The sequence below is a fragment of the Macaca fascicularis genome, chromosome 3, assembly GCF_037993035.2.
Source record: "Macaca fascicularis isolate 582-1 chromosome 3, T2T-MFA8v1.1".
NCBI lineage: Eukaryota > Metazoa > Chordata > Mammalia > Primates > Cercopithecidae > Macaca > Macaca fascicularis.
In genome coordinates this window covers 58,558,577-58,576,828 of record NC_088377.1, presented here as the reverse complement: position 1 = coordinate 58,576,828, position 18,252 = coordinate 58,558,577, and the positions used below count along the sequence as shown (strand labels likewise).

The 18,252-nt window shown below is 44.5% G+C and overlaps 1 protein-coding gene across 8 annotated transcripts in view; it reads left to right on the top strand.

Moving 5' to 3' along the window:
* Positions 1 to 18,252, top strand: part of CALN1 (calneuron 1) — a 664,605-nt gene that overhangs the window by 593,769 nt on the left and 52,584 nt on the right. For 3 of the 8 annotated variants that reach the window (XM_074034851.1, XM_045389748.3, XM_074034850.1), the window contains one exon: positions 10,257 to 10,966. The exons of the other annotated variants lie outside the window; for them this stretch is intronic. In XM_074034851.1, the coding sequence (XP_073890952.1) occupies positions 10,257 to 10,430 (174 nt within the window). In that variant the 3' untranslated portion in view covers positions 10,431 to 10,966. Of the gene's footprint in view, positions 1 to 10,256; positions 10,967 to 18,252 lie in introns of those variants that run through there. 8 annotated transcript variants of the gene reach the window in all.

The window sequence follows — 18,252 nt, the reverse complement described above, 5'->3', positions numbered from 1 at the left end:
TTTGTTTTTTAGTAGACATGGGTTTTCGCCATGTTGGCCAGGCTGGTCTTGAACTCCTGACCTCAGGTGATCCATCCACCTTGGCTTCCCAAACTGCTAGGATTACAAGCGTGAGCCACTGCACCCAACCGGGAACCCCTTTATATAACCATCAGGTCTCATGAGACTTATTCACTACCACAAGAACAGTATGGGGGAAACCACTCCCATGATTCAATTATCTCTCACCAGGTCCCTCCCACAACACGTGGGAATTATGGGAGCTACAATTCAAGATGAGATTTGAGTGGGGGACACAGCCATACCATATCACCTGCCTTCAGGCTTTCTCTCCCTTTAAAGGGAATTCACCAAGAGAAGAGACTGAAACATGGGCTCTTCCTGGTCTTGAGCCTGCCACCCTTTGGGCTGGAACTACACCATCAGCTCTCCTGGGTCTCCAGCTTGTCACCTCACCCTGTGGATCTTGGGGCTTATTAGCCTCCATAATCACATAAGCAATATATATATGTGTGTGTATATATGTATATATGTATATTATATATAGTATATATGTATATTATATATAGTATATATGTATATTATATGTATATATTATACACAATATATGTATATACACATATTTATGTATATGTTGCCCATATATGTATATAGATGTATATATTTATATAAATATATGTATGAATTTTGTTTACTACTGTCCCTAGTAGGCTCTCTCTCTCTCTCTCTGTCTATATATATATATATATATATATATACAGCCTCCAAGTAGATAGGTAGATAAATAAAACCCCACAGAATATTGCACAGAAAATTTCTGCACAATAGAAGGAGGGGTACTCTGGAGAAGTAAAGAATAGCCCTGTAAATGGGGGAAAACAAAAAACTTAATATATATACATATCTGTATGTATCTACGCGCGTGCACACACACACACACACACACATACACACACATATTTTTAGCCTATTAGTTCTGTTTCTCTGGGGAGCCTGACTAGTACAGCTTCCCAAGGAGCAGTGTTTGGTGCTCAGCAGAAAACTGCAGGCTCCTTTCTCCCTCCTGAAGAATCCGTGTCATTGTTTCATGACCGTGGACAGCGCCTTAGCCTGACATAACCTCTGCCTGGCATCTCCCAAGTCTCTGCTGATCTCTGTAAAATAAGAGAATCAGAACTGCAAAAGTTACGTCACTTAAGGGGTTTCAGCTTTCCCAAACCTTGGCATCAATATATATTCAATGAGAAGCGTGTTTCGCCTCACAGGGCGATTCTTCATTGGTGTAGCTTAAATGCTGCAGTCAGCCAGGTGCTGGATGTTCAACCCTCCTTCTGTGTGGCTTTATTATGCAGAGTGGGCAGAAGAAGATGGAATCCAGGAGGAGAATGTTAATCTTTTTTTTTTTTTTTTTTTTTTTGAGACCGAGTTTCGCTCTGTCCCCCAGGCTGGAGTGCAGTAGTGCAATCTCGGCTCACTGCAGCCTCCGCCTCCCAGGTTCAAGTGATTCTCCTGCCTCAGCCTCCCAACTAGCTGGGATTACAGGTGTGCACCCCTTACCAGCTAATTTTTGTATTTTTAGTAAAAGCGGGTTTCACCATGTTGGCCAGGCTGATCTCGAACTCCTGACCTCAAGTCATCCGCCTGCCTCAGCCTCCCAAAGTGCTGGGATACAGGCATGAGCCACCGCCCCTGGCTGAGTGTGTTAATCTTAACCCAGCAGGAAATCCCAGATCAGCCCTAGAAGTGATGACCAGAATCACCTGGATTCAGGGTGCTAGGTGCCACCCCAGAGTCTCTGGACAGGGCCTGTGTGCATCTGTTTCTAACAAGTTCCCCAGCCATGCTGACGAACCTCTGCGTTAGGGTTCAGGGCTATGGGAAAAGGGCTAGAGGCAGAAAATCATAAAGCAGGAAGTAAGGACCCTTGCAATGAGGCCAAACAGCAAAGGGCAAAGTGGAAGAGGAGAGACCAGGGCTTGGGCCATGCACAAAGCCAAGCTTCCAGGAGCTGTTGGCCTTAGAGCCAGCCTCTAGAAGTGGAGGTGGGGTGAGTTATTGAAACACACAGACCATACCTAAACTAAACACAGGCATGAACGAAACCCTGCCTAGGCCTCCTCCTCGGTTCCTGCTTTCTGGCAGAGTGTTTACCAAACTGGAAAGATGAATGGAATTAGTCAATATAGATGTTCCATATGAAATTCTTACCTGACATTGTTTTTCGGACTTAGTTTGTTTTATCAAGAGACAGGAACCAGGTGAAATTGAACAGGTAAGACACATTCTGCCAGGTGCAGTGGCTCACACCTGTAATTCCAGCACTTTGGGAGGCCGAGGCAGGAGGATCACTTAAGGTCAGGAGTTCGAGGCCAGCCTGGCCAATATGGTGAAACCCTGTCTGTACTAAAAATACAAAAATTAGCCTGGTGTGGTGGCACATGCCTGTAATCCCAGCTAGTCAGGAGGCTGAGGTACTGCTTGAACCCGGGTGGCAGAGGTTGCAGTGAGCCAAGTTCATGCCACTGTACTCCAGCCTGGGAAACAGAGCAAGATTCTGTCTCAAAAAATATTTAAAAATTTTAAAAATAAGACATTAAAGAACTCCAATGGAGGAGTATGTTGTTTTCAACTTAAAACATGTGATGTTTCCAATAAATTACAGATCCTTAGGTTAAGGCAGAATTCAGTAGAAGATGCGATTTCTTCCCTGTTTGGACATTTGTCTCAGGGGTGAGTCCATTTCACAATCATTTCTTAGTTTAGCCAGGATTTCTTCCTTTCCTCTTCCGCCCTTTCCACTAAGTGTTACAGTTCCCTCTGTTGGTCCAACCCATTTAATATTAATTCCTTTCCATCATCTTAAAAGCTTTAATTAGTTATTGTGATATGTTCCCTAAGAACTCTGGAGTCTGATTCATCAAAGTGATAACAAGAAGATATTTTGGGAATTTGTTCCAATTGAAATGACTAAATTACGTCCCCATTTGTTATTTATCTGTTTAAGGATATTGTAATGCTTGATGCCAAATTTATGCTCAAGAAACTGGCTATGCATAAAGCTGTTGTTTTTCCAGGGTGAGTGTCACATAAACTTAGAACTTTGGTTTTATCCTGTAGCAACACATTTTTGAGTCATTATAAAGGAGGCAGGTAAGATTAAATCAGAAAAAATTGGGCCTTGCTCAAAGCTATTTCTGGGAGGAGCGAATACCAGCTGGGGTGATGGCAGGGTCATCTGAAGGGATGACATAGATCACTATCATAAAAGGAATTCCCAAGAATGAGGCTTCAGAAAGATCGCTTTGCCACCCTGTGACAATCAGCCCTCCTCTCTCTGTAGTCCGCTCTATGGAGAAAGGGAAATCATACCGCAATGTGTTCCTTGTGCAAAAGTGACACGACTGTCCCAACTCCAGGGTCCATCTCTATAAATGCCAGAATGCCCAGTGCATCAAATCAACCAAAAAGTCACTGGGGGCAATTCCTGAGTAACGTGCATTTAGCTGCTTCTCTGATGCTGTTACCCCACTTCTCCTCCCTTAAATAGCAATCCAGGAAAGCAAGCACACTTTCCTGGATTCTCTAACGCCATCTGTGTGCAGATTTCAGTCGCTGTCAGAGAAGAAAGAGGACGCAGGGGAGGAAATTAACATTTATAGAGGGCCTGTGGCTGCTGGCATTTAGCATACTTCATACGTGCCCATGAGCATAATAAGTATGGTGTAAGTATAATGTATTAGATCCCTTCTAGTCCCATTTTACAAATGAGGAAACTGAAGGTTAGCTTTGCCATGAGGAGTTTAGCTTAGCTCTTTGGTTTTGTTTGTTTGTTTCTTTGTTTGTTTAGTTGTTTGGTTGGTTGGTTTTTATTTTTTATTTTTTTCTTTATTTTATTTTATTATTATTTTTTATTATACTTTAAGTTCTAAGGTACATGTGCACAACGTGCAGGTTTGTTACATATGTATATATGTGCCATGTTGGTGTGCTGCACCCATTAACTCGTCAGCACCCATCAACTCGTCATTTACATCAGGTATAACTCCCAATGCCATCCCTCCCCCCTTCCCCCTCCCCATAATAGGCCCCGGTGTGTGATGTTCCCCTTCCCGTGTCCAGGTGATCTCATTGTTCAATTCCCACCTATGAGTGAGAACACGCGGTGTTTGGTTTTCTGTTCTTGCGATAGTTTGCTGAGAATGATGATTTCCAGCTGTATCCATGCCCCTACAAAGGACACAAACTCATCCTTTTTTATGGCTGCATAGCATTCCATGGTGTATATGTGCCACATTTTCTTAATCCAGTCTGTCACTGATGGACATTTGGGTTGATTCCAAGTCTTTGCTATTGTGAATAGTGGGTTGGTTGGTTTTTATAGACAGTGTCTTGCCCTGTCACCCAGGCTGGGGTGCAGTGGTACAATCATAGCTCACTGCAGCCTCGATTTCCTGGGCTCAAGAAATCCTCCTGCTACAGCCTCCTAAGTAGCTGGGACTCCAGGTGCACACCATCGTGCCTGGCTAGTTTTCTAAAATATTTTTATAGAGACAGGGTCTCACTATGTTGCCTAGGCTGGTCTTGAACTCCTGAGCTCAAGCAATTCACCCACCTCAGCCTCCCAAGGTGCTAGGATTACAGGCATGAGGCCCCATGCCTGGCCTACAATTTTTTACTCTTAATCACAATGAGTGCATTGATGTAGTTGGCTGGTTCGTTCTTTATTTGTGAATTCAAGATGGTGCTCCATTGCATTCATGGGCCAGCCCAGCTTCTGAGAGGTCTTCAGGACTCATAGGAAAGAAATTTAAAGAGGGGAAAGGAGAAGTGTCTTCTTAGGGAGAATAAGAAGATGTAGAAATTATGGTAGATCCAGCTTCTCTATAAATTATGTATTTCACCTACATTTCTTATTTTGAGACCGTCCGATACCCATCCTCACATTTCTTCCTTTAGTAGTTAATGCCTAGCAGAGAAAAAAAATGAAATAACAGCCTCTCACTACCATGGGACGCTGGAGGTCTAGGATTTTCCTTCACTGATTTTCCAAGAATCCTTGTAAATCAAATTTACAGTAAAGTATTTAGAGTATTGTTAGGATAAAATGCAATATGACAGTCTAATGTAGTTATGTTACAGTCTAAACATAGTTACAGGAGGTATAACCCTGAAGTTAGGCAGTGCTGAGGGTACAGGAACGGACCTGTCAGCTTTTGGGGATAATTACTTACGGAAGTACTAATAATTATGGGGTTCAAAGCCAGGCAAGCTCGAAGAGGCCATATTATTTATTTTTGCCTCACTAAGTGTATTACCATGTTATCAAAGTACTCTAACAAGCACAGCTTGCAGGCATCAGTGAACACTGCAAATGGAAGCGGAGAAGCTAATGTACCGGTGTATTTCTCTGGCTGGATTCCAGGCTGCGCTGAGGTTTTCTTAATTCAGAATTGACTATAAACGTGGATGTCTTGCTCTTGTGCCACCAACCCTGCTGCCAGAATCCCAGGAAGAAATCAGCTAAGCCACAGGGGCAAAATCCCAATAGCTCAGACTCATCCCTTGATCTTAGGTGAGAATGGATTCTGTCTCTGAGAACTCAGACAAAACGGCAGCGATCAACATCAGGGAGAAATTTGAGAGGAGCATCCAGTGGAATCGGAGTAAGCTCTCAGGACAAAGCAGGGTCCTCATTTGTATGCGCCCACAGGGCAGGATGGTATTGCTTGCTTCAGTCATTCGAGGACTCACACTCAAGCCACAATTCTCCATTGTCACACTGGGTGAATCCTGCTTGTCAAAGAGTTTTCTTGGGACGAGACTTTGTTTTTGGGACAGAGGCAGACACATGAATTGCTGCCTAGTATCTAGCTATCTCCAGTCTCCCTATGTGAGATATGAGCCATTCATCTCTTTCTCCTAACCTGTAATAAACTGACACGGACACTTGACCAAGATGGGCTGGGAGATTTGTTTTGGTCTTTTTTTTTTTAGATTCAGGAGGTACATGTACAGGTTTGTTACATGGATATATTATACAATGCTGGGGTTTGGGCATCTGTTGAACCCATCACCCAAATGGTGAATATAATACTCAATAGTTAGTCTTTAAGCCCTTGTTCCCCTCCCTCCGTCCCTAATCTAGTAGTCCCTAGTGTTTATTGTTGGCATTTTTACATCCATATGGACCCAATGTTTAGCTCCCACTTAAGTGAAATCATGCAGTGTTTGGCTTTCTGTTTCCGTGTTAATTCACCTAAAATAATGACCTCCAGCTGCATCCATGTGGCTGCAGAGGCCATGATTGCACTCTTTTTATGGCTGCATGGTATTCCACGGTGTATGTCTACCACATTTTCTTTATCCAGTCCACCATCGATGGGTACCTAGGTTGATTCCATGTCTTTGGTGTTGTGAATAGTGCTACAATGAACATACATGTGTGGGTGTCTTTGGTAGAATGATTTATTTTCCTTTGTGTAGATCTCCAGTAAAAATCAGATTGCTGGTCTGAGTGGTAGTTCTGTTTTAAATTCTTTGAGAAATCTCCAAACTGCTTTGAGATTTGTTGATCTTGTTGGAATTGGCCCATGATGATTCCATCCCGTCTTTGCAGGCATGAACGGACGGAACCATCATACAGTCATGCAGGCTCCTTCCTGCCACATGAACACAGAAGAAGAAAGAGCTGAGGGTCTTACAGTCCCAGAGAGAGGGAGGGCAGAGAGGCAGCAGCCTGCCTTCCGGGGTGAGAGTCTGGGGAGGGTTGTGCGTTCTACTTTCAATTATCCTATGGAACACAGCTACCCTTGTTACCCTTGGAGAACAGTCACTGAATCAGTGATCCTATGGAACACAGCTACCCTTGTTACCCTTGGAGAACGGTCACTGAATCAGTGATCCTATGGAACACAGCTACCCTTGTTACTCTTGGAGAACTGTCATTGAATCAGTGATCCTATGGAACACAGCTACCCTTGTTACCCTTGGAGCAGTCACTGAATCAGTGATCCTATGGAACACAGCTACCCTTGTTACTCTTGGAGAACTGTCATTGAATCGATGATCCTATGGAACACAGCTACCCTTGTTACCCCACCTTTGTTACCCTCGGAGAACTGTCATTGAATCAATGATCCTATGGAATACAGCTACGCTTGTTACCCTTGGAGAACCGTCATTGCATCCTTCATCTCCTCTCCTAGGGTTCTGTGGTACCTCCTATTGTCCTTCCAACATAGCCCCTTTTTGTTGCCTAACTCAGGTTGGAAGGATTTCCGGTTGTTTGCAATATGTCTCCACTAAGACAGTGAAGAGCTCTAGGCTATCCTTCTGTGACAGATGCTTCCCTGACTCTTTGCCTTTAAAAGGGTATTTTTTTTTTCAAAGAAGAAGGGAAAATGACTTCAATACATTCTTAAAACACACACACGCATATCTTAGTGAAATATAGAGAGGATATATCCAAAATGTGGTTTTCCCTCCAAAATGCTATCATATATTGCCACGAAATAGTCACGGTCAAACAGTGCTAACGAAGGCTACCATTTATTGACTGTTTCCTCTGTGCCAACAATAAAAATTTCATGAGTGCTGCTTCATTTCAGCCTCACAACTGTCCTATTCATTAGTAGTATTATCCCCATTTTATATATAAGGAAACTGAGGTTTTGTTCTGAGAGGTTCAATCAATGCCTAAGAGAGCCCAGCCGTGCAGTCACAGGTCTCTCTGACTTTAATGTCTAAAGAGAAGCACTGTCTGGACAATTTCCTCCATACACCTTAGCCCTGCAGGATGTTAATAAGGGGTTTGCTTCTTTTCCTTTTTCTTTCTCTTTTTTTTTTTTTTTTTTTAAGAGAGAGAGCATCTTACTCTGTCACCTAGGCTAGAGTTCAGTGGTATAATCGTGGCTCATTGCAGCTTTAACTTCCTGGGCTCAAACGATCCTCCCGACTCAGCTTCCCAAGTAGCTGGGACTACAGGTGCACACCACCGTGCTTGGCTAATTTTTAAATTTTTTATGGAGACAGGGGTCTTGTGATGTCACCCAGGCTGGAGTGCCATGATGCAGCCATAACTCATTGCAGCATTGAACTCCTGGGGCTCAAGCAATCCTCCCACTTCAGCCTCCCAAAGTGTTGGGATCACAGGTGTGAACCACTGCCACTGGCCTGTTTGCTTCTGTTAGAACACTTTTGCAACAAGTCAAAAACAAAAACGAAACACACCAATTCTAAATGGCTCAAAGGATAGGAAAATATCTCAGAAAACAGAAAAACAGAGTCAGGGAAACTTCAGGGTTGGTTGAATCTGTGGCCCAACAGTAACCCAGATTCTTTGAGCCCCCCTCTCCCTGCCTTAGTGCTGACTTCCATGCAGATTGCATTCTCCTAAGACAGCCACGGCAGTGCATGTGACCTGGCAGCCCTCCATAGAGAGAGGAGTCCATCTTCCCACTCTTTGAATCTGGGTGGGCACGTGACTTTTGTGTAACCCAGAGAACGCAGCAAGAGTGATCCTAGGTCAGGGAAGGGAATGCAGTATCTGCCTTATATCCTGGATCATTTGTAATTAGAGCCCTGAGATGCCGGCATAAGAAGTCCAGCCAGCCTGAGACTGCCATGCTATGAAGAAACTGAGTCATTTGGAGAGGCCATGGAGAGGGGCTGAGTTGGCACCTCTGGCCTCAGACTCCTTCCGGCTCTGGCGCCATGAACAAGGCTTCATTCAGATAATCCAGTCCAGCATTTGAGTTTTTCCTGACCCACAGAATCCATAAAATGGTTAAGTTGTTACACAGCGGTGATAACCAGAAAAGTATCATTTTCTTAGTTTCACTCTGTCACCCAGGCCGGAGTGCAATGGTGCGATCTTGGCTCACTGTAGCCACCACCTCCTGGGTTCAAGTGAATTCCCTGCCTCAGCCTCCTGACTAGCTGGGATTACAGGCATGTGCCACCATGCCCCGCTACTTTTTGTATTTATAGTAGAGACGAGGTTTCACCATGTTGGCCAGGCTGGTCTTGAACTCCTGACCTCAAGTGATCTGCCTGCCTCAACTCCCAAAGTGCTGGGATTACAGGTGTGAGCACCTGGCCCAAAAGTGTCATTTTTATGACGGTTACAAGATGGTTGCAGCAGTTGCAGACATCGCATCTAGACATGACAATACCTAGAGTTTAAAGAGGGAGTATCTCTTTTACGGGTCTCCCTTTCTGTCTCTCTCAAGAATGATAAAATGGGCCAGGTTCAGTGGCTCATGTCTGTAATCCCAGCACTTTAGGAGGTCAAGGTGGGAAGAATGCTTGATGCCGCGAGTTTGAGACCAGCCTAAGCAACATGGTTAGACCCTCTCTCTAAAGAAAATTTTAAGAATCAGGCAGGTTGTATAGTTCTCATGCTGCTAACAAAGACATACCCAAGACTGGGTAACTTATAAAGGAAAGAGGTTGAATTGACTCACAGTTCAGCATGGCTGCGGAGGCCTCAGGAAACTTACAATCATGGCAGAAGGAGAAGAAAACATGTCCTTCTTCACATGGCAGCAGCAAAGAGAAGTGCCAAGCAAAAGAGGGAAAAGCCCCTTATAAAACCATCAGATTCCCTGAGAACTCACTCACGATCACCAGAACAGCAGCCTGGGGGTAACCTCCCCCATGATTCAATTACCTCCCAGTGGGTTCCTCCCACAACACATGGGGATTGTGGGAACTATAATTCATGATGAGAATTGGATGGGGACACAGTCAAACCATACCACAGGTGTGGTGGGACATGCCTGTAGCCCCAGCTACTCAGGAGGCTGAGACTGGGCTCTAGCTGTGATTGCGCCACTGCACTCCAGCCTGGGGGACAGACCGAGACCCTGTGTCTATAAAGCAGGCATCAAAGATTACAGGCATGAGCCACCTCGCCCAGCCTGTCTTTTTTTTTTTTTTTGAGACAGAGTTTCACTCTGTCACCCAGGCTGGAGTACAGTGGTGTGATCTCGGCTCACTGCAACCTCCACCTTCTGGATTTAAGTGATTCTTGGCGATCAGGCACCAAAAATCTTTGGTCAAAATTGGGTCACATGCTCATCTGGGACAGAATGGATGTTAGAGGACAGTGCCACATGTTTACCACAGTAGTTCATGAGAAAAGATTTTCTTGCTTTAATTACTGGCAAACACTAGACTTAAAAAACGATCTCTTAGCTACAAGCCTGCTTAAAAAGATTTACACTAACAGGCATTTTTCATTTTTTCATTTCCAGTTGGGGAAATCCTATGCTGCATTTCCATTCATATTAACCATGGAGGAGTTTTTCCTTTTTTCGAAGAGCACTTTACTTCCTGGAACTCTTTTCCACAGAGCAAAATCTGGAAAAATACACGGCAATTTTATACAGCCTCTAAAGTCATGTCCATTAAAATCTGAAACAGGATAAGTATGCCTGTTACCACAACTACCACTTAACATAAATCTACTAATCAGTGTAATTAAATAAGAACTCTGCCCCCTTTTAAATAATCAAATTAGTACTTCCCCCACCCCCCTCCTTTTCATCCCTCCTGTTCTGGCGTTTTGATCTTTGCTTATGTAATATGGGATTTAGATCCAATTTATTATGGTAAAATTATTGGTTTTTCATATTACGTTTTCCCTTTCAACCCATCACCACGTCATTTCCATTTTGTTCTATAGCCGTGTTTACGGCCTTTATTTTAAATTAAATTTCAGATGTGGATGGTTTCAGTTCTCAGAAACAGTCCCTTAAGACCCTGTTTTCCCCCCATTCTTGAACCCCTTATTTTGATTCATGTCTCAGTGGGCCTATGTGCACTTTCAATATTTCTTTAGGAAGGGTGGTAGATTTTATGCTCTTGAGCTCTCACCTAACTGATTTATATTCTGTTACCATGTAGATGAATCATAACCTTACCAGGTGTCAAATTCTTAAGTAAAAGCCTTTTCTCCTAAAAACTCAGTGATTTCTCTCCATTGTGTCTTAGAGTCTCTCTCTGTTGTATCCAAGGATTGTCCCAGAAGGCTTTTCTTCCCTTATAGTTAACTCATGTTTTATGGCAAGATATTTGCACAATGTTTTCTTTATTCTTGCATTTCAAATACATCAGCCATCAAGGTACGTACGTCTAAGGCTAGACATCTATTAATTATGTTACCTGGTTAACAATAAGCCCAACAGATCTGGAGAGCTAACTTTGTGGCTTTTTTTTTTTTTTTTTTTTTTTTGAGACACAGTCTTGCTCTGTCTCCCAGGCTGGAGTGCAGTGGTGCGATCTTGGCTCACTGCAAGCTCCACCTCCCGGGTTCACGCCATTCTCCTGCCTCAACCTCCCGAGTAGCTGGGACTACAGGTACCGGCCACCACTCCTGGCTAAATTTTTTGTATTTTTACTAGAGATGGGGTTTCACCATGTTAGCCAGGATGGCCTTGATCTCCTGACCTTGTGATCCGCCCACCTTGGCCTCCCAAAGTGCTGGGATTACAGGCATGAGCCACCTCACCCAGCCTGTCTTTTTTTTTGAGACAGAGTTTCACTCTGTCACCCAGGCTGGAGTACAGTGGTGTGATCTCGGCTCACTGCAACCTCCACCTTCTGGAGTTAAGTGGTTCTTGTGCCTCAGCCTCCTGAGTAGCTGGGATTACAGGTCTGTGCTACCATGCCCGGCTAACTTTTGTAATTTTAGTAGAGACGGGTTTTCGCCATGTTGGCCAGGTGGAACTCGAACTCTTGACCTTAAGTGATTCGTCCACATCAGCCTCCCAAAGTGCTCTGATTACAGGCATGAGCCACCTTGCCTGCCCAGTGACTCTTATTTAGAAATAACCATTTTCTGACTGGGCACGGTGGCTCATGCCTGTAATCCCAGCACTTTTGGAGGCCTAGGTGGGCAGATTACTTGAGGTTGGGAGTTTGAGACCAGCCTGGCCAACATAGTGAAACCCCATCTCTACTAAAAATACTAAAATTAGCTGGATGTGGTGGTGCATGCCTGTAGTCCCAGCTACTCGGGAGGCTGAGGCACAAGAATCGCTTGAACCTGGGAGGCGGAGGTTGCAGTGAGCCAAGATCTGCCACTGCACTCCAGCCTGGCAACAGAACTCTGTCTCAGAAAAAGAGAGAGAGAGAGAGAGAGAGAGAGAGAGAGAGAGAGAGAGAGAAATAATGTGGCAGAATTTGCCATAAAATAGAATGAGTCTCAGTGAACCAGAAACAGTTCCTCAATGTGCAGACAGCATGGAATACAGATAAGTCCCTTAAGGGCGGTTCATCTCTGCATGGCTGTTTCTCTATGAAAGTGAAAGCCACGGAACCTGGGTCAGCACCACTGCAGAAACGAGAGGTCGTTTCCTCCCTTTTACTCATTGGACCTGACCTCCACTTCAGATCCAGGTCCACCTGTGCACCTGTGCAGCCTTTTCCCTGGAGCTGCTCCCTGCCCCCATCGTGTTGTTACTGTTGCCCTTGGAAATTGCAAGGGTAACAGTTAATGTTGCACAGTGAGATTGCAGCCACCCCCAAATTAAGTCATATCACCAGAAGCGTTGACCCTGATGTTCCAGGATCCGCAGGTGGGCAGAGACCCGGTTGATCCAGGCTGGGCTCAGCTGGGAGGCTCTGCTTCTAGAGAAAGTTGCTTCAGTTCTGTCTCATGTACTCATTCAGGGCCCAGGCAGCAGAAACGCAGGCAAGTTTTTCTCATTGAAATGTCTGGTACAAGAGGTCATGACCGATTGCCTCTGTTCATTCCACAACTGCTAACACCTCATTACCCAAAGCAAATCACCTGGCCGAGCCTAACACCAACGGGCAGGAATATACCCCAAAGTGAGAGAAGTATATATTTGCTTTGCAATATTCCAAATTATAACTCCCAGCTGTCCCCGAATATGATGATCCACCATGACAAAAGAGCTTCACAAGGAAAGGTCCTCGGTCTACCCCATGGCTGCTCGGATGCCCTCACGGTGCCGTCTCTAATGGGGTTGGTGTGTTTCTTCTACAATTTTCTCTGCCTTGACTCCCTGACTTCCTAGAGGTGATCTCTACCTATCTTTTTAAGTGATTCTACGGGGCTGGTGGTTTATGTGCTTTATGGCCTCCGTTACCTTGTTTCTATAAAGTGTTTGTTTTTCTTTAGCTAATTAAAATTTCATAAGCAACAAATAAATTTAAAAAGATGAGGCCAGGATGTATAATTGAGTCTAATAAACGTCACATTGCACAGCTTAGCTGTGTGCTCAATTTGTGATCTGAGAGCGAATGCCACTTGCCATATTTGTGATCTGTTTATTAAAAGGGAGAGGTTATGGCTTAAACACAGGCTAAGTTTATGATCTGGTTCCTAAATATAATAGAAATTTCTACCACTTACCCCTGTGCCTCCATGTTTCCCTGTGGTTACTAAAACAGAGGGTTGTAATTCCTAACCGCGTGCCTTATGCATGCTTTGGTAAGACAGACAGAAGGAAGTGTGACTTACCCAAGTGCCATATTAGTGATCTGGTTACCGGAGGATTATAAGCTCAGCCATGTTGCCTTTGTGATCAGTTACCAAAACAAAAGGCCAGGGGCTTAGGCAAGTGCCGTGTTTGTGAGCTGGTTATGAAAACAAAGTCTTGGCCGGGCACAGTGGCTCATGCCTGTAATCCCAGCACATTGGGAGACCGAGGCAGGAGGATCCCTTGAAGCCAGGAGTTTGAGACCAGCCTGGACAACATAGTGAGACCTCGTCCCTATGACAAATTTTTTTTTAATTAGCTGGGCGTGGTGATGTGCACCCATGGTCCCAGCTACTCAAAAGGCTGAGTTGGGAGGATTGCCTGAACACAGGAGTTTGAGGCTGCCGTGAGCTGTGTACGAGCCAATGTACTGCAGCCTGGGTGACGGAGTAAGATGCCTGTAGTCTCAGCTACTCAGGAGGCTGAGGTGGGAGGACCGCTTAAGCCTGGGAAGCGGAGGTTGCAGTGAGCCGAGATTGTGCCACTGCACTCAGCCTGGGTGACAGAGCGAGACTCCATCTCAAAAAACAAACAAAGAAACACTTAGGAGCTGTGTTTTGGAACTTGGACTCGATGAAAGAACTAAGAGTCATTGAAGGGTTTTCAGCGGTCACCTTGGCTTCTAGGGACCTTGTTTCTGAATAAGTGCCCATATTTACAAAAGTCACAGTCCCTGCACACAGAATCAAGGTAAATCCACACTTCATTCATGTGCTCAGCACAAACAAATATGCATTTCCTTATTTAAATTGCAATTTGTTGCTGTTTGACTCTTTTCCCTCCCCTTCAATCCCCCATCAGAAATGGCTTTCTTCTCTATCTGAAGATACTCAATAAGAATTACTTGCCTAGGGTCACTGGTGTGGTAAAAGGAACTGTCCAGAATGAGACAAGTCATAGCAGTGACATCTCATCCTCTTGCTTTGCTGAATGCCAGATGGAAGCTGTCCAGGGAAGCCTAAAAGCCTACATGACATTCTTTAAATGAGAAAAAAAAAAAAAAAAAGCAGCCACGAGGAACTTACATTTCACTGTTCTCAGGGAGAATTATGAACTGGGCAGTGCCAGCCTCCCGCCTGGAGCAGAGATGGACATTCTGAGCCTAAATACAGAGATGAAATTGGCAATCACATCATTAACGGGCCTATCAACAATAGGTGTTATATTTTTATTACTTTGCATTTTTTTATGGAAGAAAATTTACATTTCTTATTTGTTTATTTACTTTTTCTCTTTGAGACAGGGTTTCACTCCCTTCACCCACACTGGAGTGCAATGGCGGGATCTCGGCTCACTGCAAACTCCACCTCCAGGGCTCATGCGATTCTCCTGACTCAGCTTCCCGAGTAGCTGTGACTACAGGCGCATGCCGCCACACTGCACCTGGCTCATTTTGGTATTCTTTTGTAGAGATGGGGTTTTGCCAGGTTGCCCAGGCTGGTCTGGAACTCCTGAGCTCAAGTGATCCGCCCACCTCCTCCTCCCAAAGTGCTGGGCTTACAGATGCCAGCCACAACACCCCGCCTCTTACTTTATTTGATCTTCACAAAAACACTTTATAAGGTGGATAAGGAAAGGGATTTTCATTATTATGGTTATTCTTATCATATTATTGCTATTTATATTATTCTTTTAATTAATTAATTATTTTGAAACAGAGTCTTGCTCTGTCACCCAGGCTGGAGTGCAGTGGGACAATCTTGGCTCACTGCAATGTCTGCCTCCTGGGTTTAAGCGATTCTGCTGCCTCAGCCTCCTGAATAGCTGTGATTACAGGTGCACGCCACTGCGCCCAGCTAATTTTTTTGTATTTTTTTAGTAGAGATGGGGTTTCACCATCTTGGTTAGACTGATCTTGAAATCCTGACCTCATGATCCACCTGCCTTGGCTTTCCAAAGTGCTGGGATTACAGGACTGAGCCACTGTGGCTGGCCCTATTCTTTTTATCACTAGGATTATCTATTAAATGAACTAGGAAACAGATTCCAAGTCATTAAATGACCTGCCTCAGGCTACGCAACTAGTTAGTGGCAGAATCCATCCTGGATTATGAGTCCATTAGCTCCTAACTCAGGGTCTGCATTTATGTGCATGAGGAGGCAGAGGACTTAGCTGATTCATTTCTTTTTCTGGGACAGCTGCAGCTGCCAATAAAAGTGACAAAAAGGAGCTTTGGATGGGGAATCAGGGTGTGGATGAGTTCTTACCTCTGTGGTAACAAACTGAATGACTGTTTCTCCTTCACTTTTTATGTGTGGGCCACAGCAAAAGGAAGACGTGTGATTTGGGAATAAAAAGAGTTCTATCCACATAACAACCACATGTTATAAGTAACATCATCTCTATTTTTCACAGGGAAGCTAAGGAACAGAGAAGTTTAGTAACTTTCATTCAGTCACACAGCCACTATGTGATGATATCTGAACAAGAACCAAGTTCATGGACTTTTTCTCAGTTTGTTCCTACTAAGAACTTACTCATTGGCCAGGCATGGCGGCTCACACTTGTAATGCCAACACTTTGGGAGGCCGAGGCTGGTGGATCACTTGAGGTCAGGAGTTCAAGACCAGCCTGGACAACATAGTGAAACCCTATCTCTACTAAAAATACAAAAATTAGCCAGGCATGGTGGTAGGCACCTGTAATCCCAGCCATTCAGGAGGCTGAGGCAGGAGAATCACTTGAACCTGGGAGGTGGAGGTTGCAGTGAGCTGAGATTGTACCACTGCACTCCAGCCTGGGCAACAGAACCAGACTCCATCTCAAAAAAAAAAAAAAAAAAGAATTTATGGCTGGCACGGTGGCTTACGCCTGTAATCCCCGCTACTCGGGAGGCTGAGGCAGGAGAATCACTTGAACCTGGGAGGCAGAGGTGCAGTAAGCTGAGATTGTGCGATTGGATTCCAGCCTGGGCAACAAGAGCGAAACTCCATCTCAAAAAAAAAAAAAAAAGGAACTTACTCATGCACAAATACATACATAGAAAAAGACGGAGAGAGAGACAGACAGACAGACAATGGCTTCTTCAGTAAGTCTGCATCTTTGCTCAGATCTATAATACATGCTTGTCTGTTTCACATAAAATGAACCACTTGAGAACACTGGCACATCCTCCTCGATATGCAATGGGGAATTTTCTCTGTTGTTTATTCTCAGGAGTGCTGTGAGGATATGAGTACTTTTCCTTTGCCTTGTTTGTTTCCCATTTCGTCATCCCCAGACAGTGCAGACTGCAAACGGCTCCCAGGTATTGAATAGAGTGGGCTCCCTGTTGAGAACTCCGCCTGATTCCCACTTTACTCTAGAGGCGCATTCACATCTTACCCTCAGGGCCCGAACCAGGCAGTCCAATAGCTGTGCGGCCACCCCTAGTAAACCACAGCCTACCCTGTGTCCAGACTTCTGATGATGAGTTACTTCCAGACAGAGTGAGCTCTTGACATAAAAGCCCTTTACTTTACAGACAACAACCAAAATAAATCTCTGTTTATTCCCTGTTGCTCTTCTAAAATTACCATACACTTTGTGGCTTAAAGCAACACGAATGTATTCTACATTTCTGGAGGTCAGAAGTCTGTAATCAATTCCCTTGGGCTGACACCAAGGTGTCTTCCTGGAGGCTCCAAGGGAAGAATCCATTTCCTTGCCCTTTGGCGGCTTTTGGTGACAAGGCGGGTGGCCGCTTGCCCCATCTTCGTTTCTCCCAGGGCCTCCTTCCTTCCCCACAGGGCCTTTTCCTCTTTAGTGAAATCTTTCTCCCCTAGTCTTACGTGATTACATTTAGGGTTGTGAACCCCGAACATTTGAGACAGGTCTCAGTTAATTTAGAAAGTTTATTTTGCCAAGGTTAAGAACGTGCACCTGTGACACAGCCTCAGGGAGTCCTGACATGTGCCCAAGGTGGTTGGGGCACAGCCTGGTTTTATACACTTTAGGGAGGTGAGATATCAATCAATATGTGTGGCCGGGAGCGGTGGCTCACACCTGTAATCCCAGCACTTGGGGAGGCCGAGACGGGAGGATCACCTGAGGTCAGGAGTTCTAGACCAGCCTGGCCAACATGGTGAAACCCTGTCTCTACTAAAAATACAAAAATTAGCTGGGTGTGGTGGTGCATGCCGGTAATCCCAGCTACTCGGGAGGCTGAGGCAGGAGAATCACTTGAACCTGAAGGCAAAGGTTGCCATGAGCCGAGATCGTGCCACTGCACGCTAGCCTGGGTGACAGAGTGAGACTCCATCTCAGAAAAACACACAAAACCCCAAATTACAAATATATATAAATATACATATAGTATATAGTGTATATATGTTATATATTATATATATTTATATAATATATATGTATATGTATATTTTGTATATATATGTAGGAAGTTCATTGGTTCTGTTCAGAAAGCGGGGGACAACTCAAAGCCGGGATGGGGCTTCCAGGTCACCGGAAGGTGAGAGACAGATGGTTGCATTCTTTTGAGTTTCTGGTAAGTCTTTCCAAAATAGAATGGGAGGCAGATTTGCTCTGACCAGTTCCAAGCTTGAATTTTCCCTTTAGCTCAATAATTTTGGGGTCCCAAGGTATTTTCCTTTCACAGGGTCTATCCGCATAATCCAGGTGAATCTTTGCACCTGTAAAGGCCCTTCTACCATGTAAAGTCACCCATTTGTACGTTCTTGGGATTAGGATGTGGATATCTTTGGGGCCACCAGTTGGCTTATCACAAAACCCATTTATTTGAGGGCA